This window comes from Saccopteryx leptura, chromosome 5, assembly GCF_036850995.1.
Source record: "Saccopteryx leptura isolate mSacLep1 chromosome 5, mSacLep1_pri_phased_curated, whole genome shotgun sequence".
In the NCBI taxonomy this organism is placed as follows: Eukaryota; Metazoa; Chordata; class Mammalia; order Chiroptera; family Emballonuridae; genus Saccopteryx; species Saccopteryx leptura.
In genome coordinates, this window is record NC_089507.1 from 165,387,112 (window position 1) to 165,404,875 (window position 17,764).

At 39.8% G+C, this 17,764-nt stretch overlaps 1 protein-coding gene across 3 annotated transcripts in view; it reads left to right on the plus strand.

Moving 5' to 3' along the window:
• Nucleotides 1-1,219: 1,219 nt before the first annotated feature.
• Nucleotides 1,220-17,764, plus strand: part of CEP112 (centrosomal protein 112) — a 423,550-nt gene continuing 407,005 nt past the window's right edge. The window contains exons 1-4 of one of the 3 annotated variants that reach the window (XM_066386628.1): nucleotides 1,220-1,328; nucleotides 7,311-7,424; nucleotides 9,942-10,132; nucleotides 12,247-12,419. In XM_066386628.1, the coding sequence (XP_066242725.1) occupies nucleotides 7,319-7,424; nucleotides 9,942-10,132; nucleotides 12,247-12,419 (470 nt within the window). In that variant the 5' untranslated portion in view covers nucleotides 1,220-1,328; nucleotides 7,311-7,318. The other 2 variants (XM_066386631.1, XM_066386629.1) reach the window with 2 other exon arrangements.

Consider the following 17,764-nt stretch of genomic DNA (forward strand, 5'->3'; position numbering starts at 1 on the left):
AAAGAGGCTGCTAGCCCTGCTGATAAGCAGGAGTGTCCCACTGCACCCGGAAGTCGAATCAGGGGCGCCTGATCGATGTAGAGCTTGGGCTCCACTGGGACAGTCACTGAAACAATGAAGATTTGTTAGTTTTTACTTCCAGTGGGATGGGTTTGAGAAGCACCTGGGAAGGAATATGACTCCCCTCTGGAAGTTTGAAACTAGTTACAAGTGAATGAATCCTCTCTTTTCTTTATGGAAAATTAAAAAGATGCTACAAGCTGTGCTTTTGTTATATTTGGCATTACACTGAGTGTATTGCATAGACTTCCTCAGGAAGGAATCCCGTTGTGAGATTAGATGAAAAACAGTGGTAAACTGAATTTCATTTAGGTGAGTGCTTCTTTTACAATTTAAATGTTTCTGCCTGTATATTTAAAAAACATAGTTCAGAGTTTTCACAGAAATGTAACAGAAGCCCAGAGAACACAACATAGCAGTGCAGAAATAGAGGCTGCCCTGAAGAGGCTGAGACCCTGGGACCAGCAAAAATTCATTTCCCACTAGCTTTTGCTATTCTACACAGAATTGGTAAACAGAAAGCTTTTTAAATTTCATTTCAGCATGTTCAGAATTTGGGGTCAGTTTTTTCAGACCTCTGACAGTTCTGAATGCAAAAAAAAAAAACACACAAAAAAACCCCAAACAACCCACAAAAAGGTTATGCTCATTTTCCCCCTTCACAAACCCTATTCTCCTCTGGGTTGTGAGAAAGACACCAGGCAGTAAGTTCTCACGTTTTTAGACTCATTCAACTCGTAGTGTCTGTTCAAACAAAGGACAACTCCTGTGCACACCTTCCAGTAATCCCATTTTCTCTGCCCTTTATCTGTTCTTCCTCCACAGCCGCTAAAGTGTGTTCAGTCTACACTTGTGATGCTCGAGGGCAGCAGTGCCCAGCTAGAGGTCTGGTTATCCTGCAAGCCGGGACCTGGGATCCGCCTAGGAGCCACCAGATTGGAATGCGAGCCTGGAGCCTGCGCCCAAGACCGAGACCTGACCGTCGTCATGGCAACGGTGTCGCCAGTACGCCGGAATCGAGTTTAGGGGGTGGAAGGGAAACGCGAGGGCGGAAGTCCCCGCCTCCGGCCTGCCCCGAGGTGGCTGCAGGAGCGCCAAGCGTCGCCATGGCAACAGCGCGGTGCGGCGGCGGGCGGAGGTGGGAAAGGGGGCGGGGAATGCGAATGCGGGTAGCCCCGCCCCCGGCCTGCAGGGCGGTGGCGACGGCAACAGCCCGCACGGATTTGAAACCGTTTGGCCGGGGCCGCTGGCGACGGAAAAGCTTGCATGTAGGGACGCCAGGTTCTTGTTTTTCCGATTCCCCTTCCCCGCCCCCGCCCCCGGGTTCTCGGGTGGAATTCTGCCTGGGCGGGGTAGCACAGGAGGGGCGTCCCCCAGCAGGCCCCGGGCCGGTTCTCCAGGCCCGCGGGGCGCGCGCGGCGTTCGGGGGGCTCGGCGCGGACCTCCGGGTTGCACTGGCAGAGGGAGCTCCAGCCCGGACGCGGGTTCGGCAAGTTCTGAGTCCAGTCTGAGAAACGGACAACGCGACGAGGTCCAGAAGTCGGACCAGAGGATTTGCCGCTGGGGAGAGGAAATCCGTGTGCTGGACAAGCGGGGGAACGGCCTGGGCCTCGCGGGCCTCGCAGGCCTCGCGGGCCGCAGCTGCCCTCCGTGGCCGGGGAAGGCACTCACGGGCAAGGCACACTGGACTTGTCACATTCCTCCCAGAGCTGGGTCCGCGACTCTGGATGTAGGGCGGAACCGGTGTGCCGCTTCCTTTGTGGGAACGATGCTTATCACCGTCTCTTGGGAGGGCCCTGTCCCAAGCATCCAGGTGCTGGGAGCTACGGAGTATTTCTGGGTTTATACAATATATATATATATTTAAGTGTTTAAGAGAACAACTTAAATGAATACGAACAGCTCTTATTCTGATTCCTGTGTAGCATTTTTTTTTTGTGGTCCTTAATAAAGATAAGTAAAAATAAATAGAAAAGCCCAATGATATGACACCTGCCTTCTTCTAGTGGTGCATCAGTGTCCGGGCACAGTGTTCATTCAGGCCCACCTGCCGCTTTCCGTGGGACCCGCGGTCAGTTCCGAACCCTACTGAGCCCCAGCTCCCTCCTCTGGGAAGTGGCTGCTTGATCGTGCCAGTCTCAGGGCGATGACTGCGATGCGTTTGCAAAGCACACACACACAGCATGCCCCTGGCACAATCAGGGAAGGCGCAGTCAAGTCTCTGGTAGCTGTCCACACACCCAGTGGGTAAGCCAGGTGCCCATGCACCTGGAAGACTTTGATGCACTAACGTGCACGTTTCAGGTTTCCTTAATGACCCACCATGTGTTTAAAATACGGTTTGATTGAACAAAATTGATTACACGCACGCCATTTTTCAGGAAGATGTTTGTTGTGTTTGGCAAGGGGCATGATACACTTGGAGTGCAGTGTTTGTTTACAGTTGTGGCCGCTTTTTGTTCCCAAAGCCCTTCAATATTTGTGGCTTGCTCATGCTTTGCTGATTCCTGTGGCAGCTAAGCAACTTGAAAAGGTCCACATAGAAATAGGTTTAAAACAAGACAATGCTGGTGAATTAAATATAAGACACGATCAAATATAGATTATAGCAAGAGTCACCCAATGCACTTCTTTTTTACTTTTGAAGTAATTAATTTGGCTGGTAGGCACACTCTTAAGTCTATATCCAAGATAGAGCTTTATTTTTTTCAGTTCTAATCATTTAAATCTGCAATTCTAATAGTAAAACTGTTTGATTAGCTGGAACTAAGTAGATATATTTATTTATAAGGTGTAATTTGTGTAGCAAGAATTCCTTGAAGGTTTGAAATGGTAAATTAATTTTTTTCTTTTTGCATTTCTTATTTTGATGGAAAATAAAAAAGGGATAAGGAGAAGCAGAGTTTTAGCTTTTATCATATATTACATTGCCTCTTCTTTTTTAAAAAAATGTGTACCCCAGTACTATATGTTATAGCAATTCTGATTGCCTTTCTGATAATAAATTTTTTTCAATATTAGTTGGAGATATTACTGACTTTTAGGTAAATGGCCAAGTGGTTTGATATAATGGATCTGAGAGCTAGGGATTTCAGAATTTTAATCTGAGCTTTGGGCTTAATTTCATGACTTTCGGTGAGTGTTTTAACTTTGAATTTTAGTTTCCTCTGACATTAAACACTGTCATCTCCTGCCTCTGTCAGAGGATTTATTGAGTGATTATTATGAGCCTTTTGCTTTACCCTTAACTGTGAGTACTCTCAGACAAATGTTTGATTGCACTGGCAGGATGTTTAAGCCCGGGAGTACACTTCTAGGCCAGAGCTGTGCTTAAAATTCTGGGTTTATGAGTTTCTTCATCCATTTGAATAGTTGGTTTTCAGCTTTATGATCTGACATCCAGCAGTGGTATCATAACCCCCTGTTACCAAATACATAACTGATATAGTCACAGAGGAGTGCAGTTAGTTATTGCAGGAATGTGAAGGAGAACCAACCAACCAAACAACACCAAGCTGACTAACCAGGCAGAAAAAAAATTTATGTTAACCAAGTTTTGAATTTGAAAATGTGTTTCTTCTGTAATGCAGAATGTATGGTGACCAGTTTTGGTAACTAGAATTAAAAGCATATGCTATTTCTTTTCTAGAAGACCTATTTGGTATTCAGAATGAGATATGGAAAAGAAAAAAAAGTCTAGCTATGCAAAAGTGGGACATTAATTCCTTATATTAACATTCGTTTACCAATTCTTCAGCTTCTAATATGTACCACGCCGTGTGCTATGTATGTACTAAGATGTGTACATCATGGTCTCTGCCTTCTGAGAACATCTCTTAGATGGTAGATTGCATGCAAGTAATATACAGATGTGTAAAAAGTAATAGCATGATAAATTGATAAATGCTACTACACAGATTTGAGCAGCGCACACTGAGAATGGAGTAACAATCTATGATAAGTGGGACAATATTCACTCAGAAGGGACATTTGTAGTATGTTTACCTGATAGAGGGATCAGCTGTGGAAAGGAGGTGGACTCATGTAAGGGCTTTTTGAGTGTTTGAAGAATGGTGAGAAGTTCTTTGTTGGTGAAGTGGCCATTGGTGGGTTGGTGTAGTTAAGCAAAGTATGTGTATGTGTGTGGGTGTAGGGAGGGGTGAGAGATGGGCTTAAAATGCAAAGGGATTTGTAAGGCTAACTTTGAATTAGAAAGTATCCTGTTGTAGCAGGCAGCCAGGAGAAGTTTTTAAAAGTAGTTTTGTACTTAGGAAACCCTCTAGTACGGGTGAGGGTTACAGTAGGGAAAAGTCAAGTTGGCTGTAGGTAGGTGGTTGGAAGGGCTTTCTCTGAGATAGCGGCAGCTAGAATAGAGATACTGGCTGGTTTGAAGTATTTCTGAGTATTTGTTGATATATTGGGTAGGGGGTGAGAAAATGGGAACAGTCAGCAGGGCTGGGTAGTTTGACACAGTGAGGAGGTAGTTGGTAGGTGATGGAGGTGTTGCCATTAGGAGAGAGGAGAGTTCATGCTGCTGATACAGAAGTAATGGAGTGAAGTGTGTGCTCTCTAAGAAGTGGAGAGAATTGCATTTTGGGGTGTTACCATCTGACTATTTTCTTCTATAAATCAGGAAGTAAGATATTTAAAATTGAGCTCAAGGGGAGGCTGGAGTGCTTTATTTAAGGGGCTTTCAGATGTCTGGTAAAAGTTTAAAAGCTGCTTTGTGGAGTAGGAAATAGTAAAAGACTCCTGCAGATTCAGGGAAGATTGGGAGCCATCTGACTACAAGGCAGTGCCATTTTTCTCCAGCCAACCCTTAGTCAGGGGACGAAGGGGGTGTGTGAAGGGATCATAGTCCTGCTGAGTGTAAAGAAAAGATCAAGTGGAATAAGGAGAAAGTTTAAGAGATAAGAGGCTGCGATCAGATGGAAGGGTTTGTGAGATGACAGTGTTGAGAATGGAGAGTAGGAAGTATCAGGCAGTTGGAAGGAGCCTCATAAAATGAGAATTTCTGGATTGAGGTTGAAGAGGTTGGGAAGGTGGGATAGATCTAAGAAACAATTTTCCTTCCTGGGCAAGGTTGGGGGGAGAGAGTTTCAGACTCCACAGAGCGCATGCACATCCTTGACAGAGGATTGGAAACCTTGGCTCACTCTGGACTGTGAGGGAAGTCAGGTCAGCCAGTGAAAGCTAGGGTTTCCTTCCAGAGACAGGGTACAGAGAACTTTCTGTGAAGAGGCTGTTGATAGTAATGATGGTAAATACTAGAAGCTGCTTTAGCAGAGGGAGGACCATCTGTGTAGCAAGAATGACCATGAGGCAGAACAGAGATATTTTTCCCAAATATGTAATTTGTTAATTGAGTAAATGACAATTGGACACCTTATATACTGTAGAGATATGTCCTTACCAAGACATTTCATAACTTAAACATGTTGAGTATAGATGTACAGTATTTTTAACGTAAGGAATTTTGTTAAAACCTACATTTCTGATTTTGGGGATTCTCTTCTTTATATTCAGTGTTTTCCTCACTAATTAGGGAGGAATACAAGGACCAATATTTTAATTTTGGGGGGGTAATTAAAAATTTAAATTTACATAGTTAAAATTAAATTTAAATTTTTTGGGATACAGTTCTGTGCATTTTACGCATGTGTAAAGTACGGTCTTACCACTCCTCCACAGGCAGTATGCCGACCAGTTCCAACACCTAAATCATTTCCTTATGCCGCCTTTTTGTATTCGGATCTTTACCAACTGCTAATTTCTGTGAACCTCTGATCTGTTTTCATACTTTGTCTTTTCTAGAATATCATGCAAATGGATTCATACAGTATGTAGCCTTTTGAAAATGGTTCTTTCACTAAGCGTAGTATGTTCGAAGTTTATTTAGTTAGTTATATCAGTAGTTCATTATTTTTTGTTGCTGGGTACTGTCTCATTCTGCTTTTTACCATAGTTTGTCTACCCATTCCCCAGGTGAGGGACATTGGCTTGTTTCCAGTATTTGGTGATTGCAGAAGAAAAGGCTGCTATAAACCTTACATTCAGGTTTTTGTCTAGATATAGATGTTTCACTTGGGTAAATACCCAAGAGTGGGATTTCTGGGTCATGGTAAAGTATGTTTAACTGTGTAAGAAACTGCTCACCTGGTTTCCAGAGTGGTGTACCGTTCTGCATCCCTACAGGCTGTGCTGGTGAGTTCCTGTTGTTTTGCATCCTTACAGCACTAGGTATTGTTTGCATTTGTAGTTTCAGCTGTCTGTATAGTGATATCTCTTTATGGTTTTAATCTGCATTTCCCTAGTCACGAAAAATGTTGAGCATCTTTTCATGTGCTTGCTTGTCATCTGATTATCTTCTTTGGTAAAGAGACTAATTTTTTGCTGATTATTTTTATTGGATTTTTGTTTTCTTACGGTTTTGAGAGTTCTGTGTATTCCAGATATACGTTCTTTATGAAATACATAATTCATAAATATTTGAGTTTGTGACTTTTCTTTTCAGTTCCTTAACAGAGTCCTTTGCAGAGCAACTGTTTTTTATTTTGATGAGAACCAGTTTATCAAGTTTTTCTTATAGGAGTAGTGCTTTTCATGTTGTATGTAAGAAATCTTTGCCTTTTCCAGGGTCATGAAAATTTTTTCCTATATTTTCTTTTAAAAGTTTTATAGGTTTTTATTTTACACTTAGATCTGTGATTTATTTAGAATTAATTTTTATAGATGCTAATGAGGTGTAGGTTGAGGTTTGTGTAGGGGTTTTTTTTTGTATGTATGTCCAGCTGTTGCAGCATAATTTGTTGTAAAGATATAATTTCTCTGTGAATTGCACCTTTTTCAAAAGTCAGTTGTCCATATTTGACTGGTCAGTTTGTAGACTCTAGTCTGTCCCATTGGTCTATGTGTCTTACCCTTTCTCCAGTACCGCCTTGTCTCGACTGCTATAGCTTTATAGTACATCTTAAAGTTGGGTATTGTGAGTCCTACAACTTTGCTCTTTTTTGTCAGAATTGTTTTTGCAATTCTAGATTCTTTAACTTTGTAAAGTATAAATTTTAGAATCAGCTTGTATATATATACAGAGGGTACTTTTAGGATTTTGATTGGAAATGCATGAAATCTATAGATCAACTTGGGGAGAATTGATATTTGGTGCTAATGAATTTTCTTCTATCTCTTTTATCAGTTTTATAGTTTTCTGCATGCAGATCCTTAATATTTTAGTTTTAAATCTTTTACAGACTGAATTATGGAAGTGGAAAGTGAAGAGGAGAAATGGGAGAAGCTGGATGTGGAATTTGATCACTTTGTGGTAGATATGAAACCCTTCGTTCTAAAATTACCCCATAGGTCAGGTAAGATTATGTTTGAAAATTAGATACTTAAGATTAATTTTTTTCTTTATATTATTTTATCAAACCAGTGAACCATCAAGATGGAAAAAAAGCTGAATTCTTTTAATACCAATTTTCATTTTAAGCTGATGTAGGATTGTTTACTTTAAGCTGGTTAAGGATCAGTAGGACTTTAGTGAGAATGTCCTAGTAAGCCATGGAAAGATTGTGATATCCCTTTTTATGTTTCATGAACTGATCTCTAAAGTTAGCTACAACCGTTTATTCCTGCATCTTTTTTTTTCCCACCATGGGAATGTTTCCTCTTTCAGGAGGAGCCTACTGTCCGCCTCTGTCTGACCATTTTGTTTATAGAAGTGGAAAGGAAGCTATTGGTCTTGTATGCTTTGGGTTGACTGAATAAACTTAAGTATGAATGAGTTTTTGCTGCTTAACTTGTCTCCAGTTTCTGGCCTGTTATCTGTAATTATGAAACGAGAGTGTATCTGTTTCAAGTCAAAGAATTTTTAAATAACTGAAGATATATGGAGCAATGGGAAAGAGGTTAGGGGACCAGGAAGATTCTCTGAGTTATACCGGGCATAAGATTGATTGTAAAGGTATATCTGATTTGGCAGCTTTCAAGTGGAGGGTTTGGAGTGGGGCCAAGAAACTGGCTTTTATTCTAAGTTTCCTAATTTCTCTGAGGTGTCTGAGGGAAACCTATATTCAAAATAAGGAACCAAGTCGATATTAGATATTTGTTCCAGGGAGCTGCACAGGGAGAAGGGAGGGTAGTATATGAATTGTGCCTACTGTGGTCACCCACTGTCCCAGGCCTGCTACTTTTCCCTGTCCACGGTGGCTTGGCAGGGTCTTCCCTCCGAGCTTCTCCCACTGCCCACCTGCCTGTCAGACTGCAACCTCTTCTTTCTTCCTCTGCTAGTCTTCAGAGTGATTGTTTCACATATCACGGCTCATTCATGATTTTTTGAATTAGTATTTAATGATATTTCTATACTGTTGGTCACCTTTTGATATTTACTACCTTTTTTTCCTTTTGTCTGAGATCTGATTAGGAAAAATTTTTATTAAAATCTCCCATTATAAATGTATTTCAAATCCAGCTATTGTCATATTTATCTTCTTTTAAAAATGGGTTTTAGATATAAGAATTAGATTAATTTTAATTTTTGTTTCATGACTCTTTGTCAGTATTAGTACTTCCCTGGCCTTCTCTTATTTAGTTAATTCTTAATTGATGCTTGGGAAATCACACCCCAGTCAGGAATCTAAGCAGACATAACAATTTCTATCTTTTTAATGCTAAATTCTACTTGTGAAAAGGGTTTTCCCATCATTTTAAGTAAAGGAATGAATTAAGTCATACCGAATTGTAGCTATTCCAAAACTATGTAGACTTCAGTTTGCTGTTGGGTGTAGAGAAAATACATAGTTTGGAAAACTGATTACTTAAGTTTATCAGTTTTACTTTTGCACAAAGTATGCCCGATATTTCATGAAGTTTGCTTTGTGGTTATATAATTTTCAAAGGTAAAAATACCAAAGTCCTTTAGAGGCTATCTCTCAAACCTGTGATGATAAATCCGGTATGAGCAAGGTAGGAAATCCAGCTCCAGCAATTTTTGCAGGTAGAACAATAAATGAATGTGACCTTTAGAAACTAAGAGATTAAAGCAGGCTTATGATTTGTGTTAGATATATAATCCTCAAATTGAGTTAGACTGTTAAAAGATTAGTGTCAAAATAGTTTTCATGAGACCTAAAAACAATTCTGTGTCATGGCAAGATAAAGATAGTCAATAAATAGCTCTATATTATATGTGGATTAGACTGTGCTATATTTTTAAGGTAGTTTTTAAAAGGATAATTATTTAAAAAAATTACATGTAAATAGCCTTCAATTATTTTTAGAGAGGTTAAAAGAAAACCCTAAGTAAATCAACTATAAATCCCTGAATATTACCAGCTTTAGTAAATAAAACATTTGAGATTTAATTTTAGATTAACTTTAAAATGCTTAAATAAATAAGACTGCCTTTTATCTCTTTCTTGGTTTGTATAATGAGAATTATAGAAAGATTTTTCAAAACAATTAAAATTATTTTAAAGATGTTTTTACAGCAAATTTTTTATGTCATCACTTTGACAGTAAGGCAGAGATTTTATTTCTGAGTAAATTTCTTTGCGTTTGTCTTGCCTGATTAACTCTAGACCGGGGTTGGCAAATTGTAGCCTCTGGGCCAAAGCCAGCCTGCTGCCTTTTTGGTAAAGTTTTATTAGAAAACAGCCATGCCCCTTTGTTGGCACGTGGTGGTGGCTGATTTCATGCTCGAGTGGCAGAGCGGAGCAGTTATGCCAGAGTTCATTGGCCTGCAGAGCCTACAGTGTTTACTGTGAGTCCCTTACAGAGTAAGTTTGCCGTCTGCTCTCTAGACAAAAGCAGATTTATGTAGTCTTTTATTTAATGTTTATTTACTGAGAAATTGTGTCCTTATAGTTTTTATGTATTTCTAGAACGGCAGAGGTGTGCCCTTTGGATTAGAAAGCTGTGTGAGCCTTCAGGAACAGGTACAGGAGTAGTGGGCAGGAAGAATCGGAACTTGTATGCAAAGCTGTTATTGCATATGCTCAAGCGAGGAGTGATTGAAGGCCCTTTTACACACCGACCTGAACCAGGAACACTAAAAACTTTACCCTCGTACATGGTAGGTGTCATCAACCCAAAGATGTACTAGTTTAGTTTCTTTAAAATGGTCTATTTAGCATCCCTTTGTGGGGATGGTCATTTGGGTAAGTTATAAGTCCTAGATAATATATGAGTTAAAACTAATGTTTTTTTTCTCTCTGATTCAATTTTTTTCTACTTTGAACAGAAATTAGATATTGGTTGGTAAGGTGCTTATACTTACTGATTTAGTCATCCCACAGTATTCTACAATATTTCTAAAAAATTTAAAGTGCATTTTAAATTTGAGCCTTAATTTTCCCTGTTTATAAAAATATTTTATGTATGCCTGTAAATTTGTTATTAAATCCTTTTTATGGGGTTGGATTGAGTGACTTTTAAAGTTTCTTTCTACTCTTTTTTTTTCTTTTCTTTTCTTTTTTTTTTTCTTTTTGCATTTTTCTGAAGCTGGCAACAGGGAGAGACAGTCAGACAGACTCCCGCATGCGCCCGACCGGGATCCACCCGGCACACCCACCAGGGGTGATGCTCTGCCCACCAGGGGGCGATGCTCTGCCCATCCTGGGCGTCGCCATGTTGCGACCAGAGCCACTCTAGCGCCTGGGGCAGAGGCCACAGAGCCATCCCCAGCGCCCGGGCCATCTTTGCTCCAATGGAGCCTTGGCTGCGGGAGGGGAAGAGAGAGACAGAGAGGAAGGCGTGGCGGAGGGGTGGAGAAGCAAATGGGCGCTTCTCCTGTGTGCCCTGGCCGGGAATCGAACCCGGGTCCTCCACACGCTAGGCCGACGCTCTACCGCTGAGCCAACGGGCCAGGGCTCTACTCTTAATAAAATGACAGTAGTAGGTTGGAGTTTAGAAGTGATTTCCTGTACTTTATTTAATTTCATTATCAAAATCAGGTTTGTTAAAAGGCAGTTATAATTATACTTGGTTGGTGAATTGTTGACTGTATGATGGCTTGGTTTGTATGATGTTTGATACTTGAGAAATCTGATTTGAGTTCTAGGTATTGGTAGTTGCTGTTAGGATACATTAAAAAAATAAACTGAAGAATTCTTGTATAATGATGTATTTTAAGATTTTTTTTTTAGTATTTTATCAGTTAAACCAAAAATTTATTCAAGAGGCGTGCTGCACAATTAGACTATAATATCTACATATTGTCCATGGGAGAATGCCAATCGTGTGTTAAAGTAGAACTGTACATTTTGCCTAAAATCAGTAAGTCTTTGAGATAGTAGTTACTTGACTTGATATTTAATTAAACATTGAAGTGACTATCTCACTTAAAAAGAAATTATTGTGCATGTTCGATTTGGGCTAGAGGGTTGTGTTTCACACCTCCCTAGAGAGCAGCCCCCTTGAGGATTTTTGTGTGTGATTGAGGGAAATGTTGGAGAAGTATCCACTTAATGCAGAATTTTCTTCAGAAATGTATCCCAAAGCCTGGCTCACTTTAAAGAGAAAAAATGGGCTCATGTCATTCTCCTTAATGACTAAATATAGAATATTCTCTGAAACACATTCAGATGTTAAGTTATGAGTATACTGTATTCTGTTTTCCATTCACACTCAATTTCATAAACTCGTAGGGAGGCTCTATTTTAGAGATAATAATGAGAAGGCCTGGAGGCTGCCTTGGAATGTCCCGCTCAGCTGTGGCACAGCCAGCACTAAATCCCAGGGCTTCAACCCTGCTCTTCTCATCGTATATAGGGATTCCTGATTTTTATTTATTGCGCTTTCTCTGCCCACTGATTTTTTTGGAGAGGGGCTGCAGAGTAATGATTATAGAAAGAAATAAGAGAGCGCATGATTTAAAAAGAACTTTCCATTTATGTTTACCTGATATTCCTTTTGTAATACAAATAATTATCAGATTTATCTGTTATGCAATTTTGTCATTTATGAGTTTTCTTTTATAGCAGAGCACAACTAAAATGTAAATGTAATTCATTTTATGTAATTTAATATTTCTTAATTGTGGATTGACTGATACATTTTATGTATGTTTTTGTAGTTTAATTTGAGTATTTGATAGGTTACCAAAGTTTAAACTTGATGGAAATCTTAACTAATTATTTAATCATAGTACATTTTGAAAGAATAATTTTTCTAATTTTAAAAAATCAGTCCATCTATTTTGATGAACCAAATCCGGCACGAGTGAAAGGTTCGAGCCCAGAAGAATTACCAGACTGGGTGATGGGTGAGCTGGGGACAAGTGAGCACCCGCTAGGGGAGGTGTGGAGGCTTTCTTCTGGGGACACTTACTCTCCGGTGCAGTCGCCACCTGATGGCCACAGGTACGCTGTGACAATGTAATTTCACATGTGTTGGGTCATTTAGCCTGTCTTTGGAACTGATTCATACATTTCCTTTTCCTTTTTTTATTGGTAAGTAGTTGGTTTACTTTATATTTTTGTTAAAGTTGAGGTCTGTGAAGAGATATTGGGAAGGTAAAATGCCAGTTTTGGTTTTAAATTTGTTATATTTTTAACCACTTTTTGAATATCTAATATATTTACTTACATTCCATTGCTTGGAAAGTGTTTCCTGAGACTCTTTAAATAATGCAGTTCTCTGTGTACCTTTATGACAAGCATGAATTAAGAATATTATCAATGACTGCAACATCTTACATATCCATCTTAAAGCTTATATTTGAATTTATCTTCTTTTCCCCTCATTGAACAATATTTGTTTTGATTTAATAAAGTAATGAATATAAACATAAACCTCATTAAACTGTGCTTTCTTACTAGAGTATTAAGCTTAAGTAGGATTTTTAGTGCAAACAAAAGTTAACTTCTAAGTTTTCAAAATACACAAAAAGATGATTATTGTTGTAGTATAACTTTTGGCCTTTAGGAGGGATAGACTTGATTTGGGCTTTTATCAGATTTTGAGTTTTACCTTTGGCATTGTTCTCTAAAGTGTTAAAATATTGGACAGTGTCCGTCAACATGCACCATACTTCATACTTCACTCCTCACCATTCTCTTGGTAATTTTAGTTTTTGGAATTTGATTTGGTTAACAATATAATCTTTCTTTTCTACTACATGTTCTTTGGTTTATTACTTAATCATATATAGAAATGTTATTAGTAATTTGAAACGTTTTTATAGTTTGATATAGTCTGGTTATGTTTTTCAGACCTTAAGTATCATGTTGGGAAAGAACAGATACACAAAGCAGAAAATCCAGTCCATATGAATGTTTTTGATTAGGGGAAATAAAGTGGAGAGGCAAAAAGGAAGAGGTGATATAATTAAGGACATGTTCAGAAGAATAAAAAGAAATGAATAGATAAGTCTATAGGAGGTGGTGTAAAATGCTTGTTTTTGTATTCATAGGAGATTTAAAAATAGGAGAGGTGTAATTATGGCATTTTTGTTAGCCAATAAGCAGGTAAAAGAAGGTGTAAAAAGACTGTGATGTACCATATTTCCCCATGTATGAGATGCACATTTTTTCAAAAAATTTGGGTTTTAAAAACCGGGTGCGTATTACACAATAGTTCTAGACTTTTTTACTTGCATTTCCGGCTTTTTCGCACTTGTTTTTGCGCTCATTGTTGAAGACAGTGATTCGTCATCAGACACAGAAGAGGACAAGCTAATGGATGGAAGTTTTGATAGTGATGAGGAGTTGTATGAATTTTATGTTGAATAAAACATGAGTTCAATAACTTTATGTAATTTTTTTTTTCAAATTTTGGGCCCCAAAATTAAGGTGTGCCTTATAGATGGGAGCGTCTTATACATGGGGAAATACGGTACATACAAAGAAAAATACAGTTCTTGGTTTGGCTGTGAAATGCACCAAAAGGTTTGTTGAGTGTTTGACTAAATGCTAGGCTCCTTTCGGGTGTGATGAATATTGAGATTATAGTATAAAGGTGAACTAAAGGAGTTTCCTATGTCTTGGAGTTTTCCAGAGGTTGGAAATTGGTGATCTTCCTTGACCAAATGAATCATTTGTATAGATTTGTTTTGCTTGACTTATATAACATCTTTAAATGTTTTTTAATGAATTGTCAAAATGAACAATTAGAGAATTTTGTATAAAAACCTATATTTCTGGCTTATTTTAAAAAATGGAGGCCTAGCACCCTCTCTGGATAGCTTGGTTGGTTAGAGTGTCATCCCAGTATGCAAAAGTTGTCCCCGGTTAGGGCACTTGTAGGAACAGATTAATGTTTCTGTCTTACTCTCACTCTCTTCCTATCTCTCTAAAATCAATCAATAAATTAAAAAAAAGTGGAGACCCAGCAATCTTTTGCAAGACAGCCGTTTGTTGGAGATAAGTACTGCTTGGTCACTCCCCCAGTGCAGTGTGCTCCACTATGTCCTGCTGCTCTCTGACTCTGCCTTCCAGGTCAATTGCACTTCGTAGTGAGCTGTTTTTTAAAGCAGGGTTAAGAGAAAGTAAAGTATTTGTTTTTCATTTTTATATTCTATCAAAAGTAGAAAGAAGAAAGATAAATAAAAGGGATCACATGATTCAAGAAAAGGGAGAGACTGTGTCTTAGTAGAAGTGAAGAATGTCCGGTAGCATCATCACCCACTTGTTACGTGTTTAGTCTGAGAGACGTTTGATCTATAGCCGTTGTAGGTGAATAGGGAAGAGAGATAATAAGTACATGGGTAATTTCTGTGCCATGATTTTGTGTAGCTGTAGAAGTAGTCATGAAGACTGAGGTTTGTATGAGTAGGATTCAGGATAGGAAACAGATGAGATTTCCAGTTTTCTTTCTCATGACAGAGGGTCAAGTTTGAGAAAACAGAATGGTTTTCAAATATTAGTGATTTTTTTTCTGGAAAATCATAGTAAAATCTCCACAAGTTTAACAAATTATTTTTATTTGTTGTTTCGCTGTAATAAAATAGCATTTTAATGGAAATTACTTGAGTGTGAGGCTTTAGTTATCACTTATATAATAAGCAATTAATGGGAAAAGCAGACCTCATAGCTTCAGATCTCATAACTTCATCAAGCCTTCCCTGACATTTCCAGTCTGTGTAGGTGACTCTTTTCACCAAAGTGTTCTGTGTTCTTTGTTGCACTCACCACATGTGCAGAGGTTCAATTTCTTTTTTTTTTTTTTTTTTCTGAAGCTGGAAACAGGGAGAGACAGTCTGACAGACTCCCGCATGCGCCCGACCGGGATCCACCCGGCATGCCCACCAGGGGCGACGCTCTGCCCACCAGGGGGCGATGCTCTGCCCATCCTGGGCGTCGCCATGTTGCGACCAGGGCCACTCTAGCGCCTGAGGCAGAGGCCACAGAGCCATCCCCAGCGCCTGGGCCATTTTTGCTCCAATGGAGCCTTGGCTGCGGGAGGGGAAGAGAGAGACAGAGAGGAAAGTGCGGCGGAGGGGTGGAGAAGCAAATGGGCGCTTCTCCTGTGTGCCCTGGCCGGGAATCGAACCCGGGTCCTCCGCACGCTAGGCCGACGCTCTACCGCTGAGCCAACCGGCCAGGGCTCCATTTCTTTTTTTTATGGTGACAGAGACAAAGAGAGGGACAGATAGGAACAGACAGACAGGAAGGGAGAGAGATGAGAAGCATCAATTCTTCATGGCGGCACCTCAGTTGTTCACTGATTGCTCTATCATACATGCCTTGACCGGGGGGCTACAGCAGACTGAGTGACCCCTTGCTCAAGCCAGCAACCTTGGGTTCAAGCTGGTGAGCCTTGCTCAAACCAGATGAGCCCACGTTCAAGTCGATAACCTTGGGGTTTTGAATCTGGGTCCTCCGCATCCCAGTTCGATGCTCTATCCACTGCAGTATCTCCTGGTCAGGCCAGAGGTTCTGTTTCTGTGCCTTTTTACTAGATTGTAAATTTCATGAGGCAAGAACTATGATTTTCCTGTTTGCACTATATTTTCAGTGGCTAGCACTATGCAGGAATCTGGTAGGAACTCTATAGGCATGTATATTTGGTAAGCCCATGGAGAATGGCACACAGAGATTGAGGGAAAGATCAAATTAAGAAGATTTAGAGAAGTATGGTCGTACAATCTGGAGATGCCCTTCACACACCAAGGAATGCAGACACAATGAAGGAGCTGGAAGGGACACTTAAATATCTGTCTAGTCAGGTGTTAGCATGCCAGTAAGGTCAAAGGCCAGTTAGGCTGTAGAAACAAAACATTACAGTGCATCTTTTTGTGTACATTTCTCAATTAATTTAACAGATATTAGAAATTTTATTTACTAAATTGAAGGCATTTAGAAACTAAACTAACATTTAGTTTAGCTAAAGGCAATAAAATTGATCATAAGGCCAAACATAAACTGTGAGTTCAGATGAGTGGTAGTCAAGTCCAGTGATGGTCTGCCTTGCTGTTTCTATTCCAGAGTGGCTCCTCTCCCCAGAGTGGTCGCACTGTGCTAATGAAAAAGTATCTGCTAGTGTTGACCTAATACCTCTAATCAGTTCAGCAAGAAATTGTTTTAAAAAGTTTAAGAGACTTATAATATTTGACACATGTATATTTTTATAGTGAATAATTTATTGTTGCTTAGAACTGAAGTTTAAGGCTGCCTCATAAATTTTACAACCACTTCAACTTGTCCTTTGAAAAACCTCTTTAATCTTAAAAGATTTCCCCCCTTAGTGTTCCTTTTTTGATCACTTTATAAAATCCTGCTTTACTTAGACCTTTTTGTATGTGAAGGATTTCTAATGGCATTTTAGATTATGCTGTTTGTGTCCCAGCCTTTGTATATTATTAAAGATGCAGGGTCCTTTTGAAGCCTCTTTGTGAGGACTCCCTATTCAGCAGAGACAGCACCTTTCCTTTACCTTTCTTCTTCCTGTGGGTGCGGTGTGTAGCCTGCTTTTGAACTCCTTAGAAGTATTACGAGGTTATATGCTATCAGGCTTATTATTGTGCTTTCTTTTTTCCACCAAATATACATTATACAGGGGTAAACTTAGCGTTTCACATCAGACAGCTTCAGCACTTGGCTAGGTCCGCCCTGCTTTTATTCTCTGCTTTCTTTTCTTTCTCATGGTTCTTGGTTTAAGGTTACGCTTTTAGCCATGATTTCTTTTAGGAAAACCACTTTCCAGATTGCATTGCCATTTTATGAGATCTCTTATTGTATTTTCATGTCAAAAATCTGCTTATTTTCTTCACAGGATATATATATGTATCCTTCAGATGCCTACTGTTGAGATCTTGTGAAGACCTTGATTATCTTTGTAGTTGACACATTTTCAGATGACTGGCCCCATAACCCTCCTGGGTGTTCACAGTTATATGTAATCCTCCCCTTGAGTGTGGGCAGGACCTGTGACTTGCTTCTAGTAGAATATGGCAGTGGTGCTGGGATGCCACTTCCATGATTACATCATAATGTGTAAGACTGTCCTGCTATCAGACTGGCTGTAGAGCCTTGCTGTCTTTTCCCTGCTGGCTTTGAAGAAGTGAGCTGCCTGGAAGTCTATGGCTAGAAGGGCACTGAAGGCTGCTGACAACACGCTATCGGGAAAAGTGGAGCCTCCCCTCGCTGAGCCGGCGGGTGAGAACGCAGCTCTGCTCAAACCCTGATGGCAGGCAGAATGCGCCTGCACTCTGGCCCGCAGAAACTCATGAGAAAATGTGTGTATGTTTAAAGCTGTTCAGTTTGTG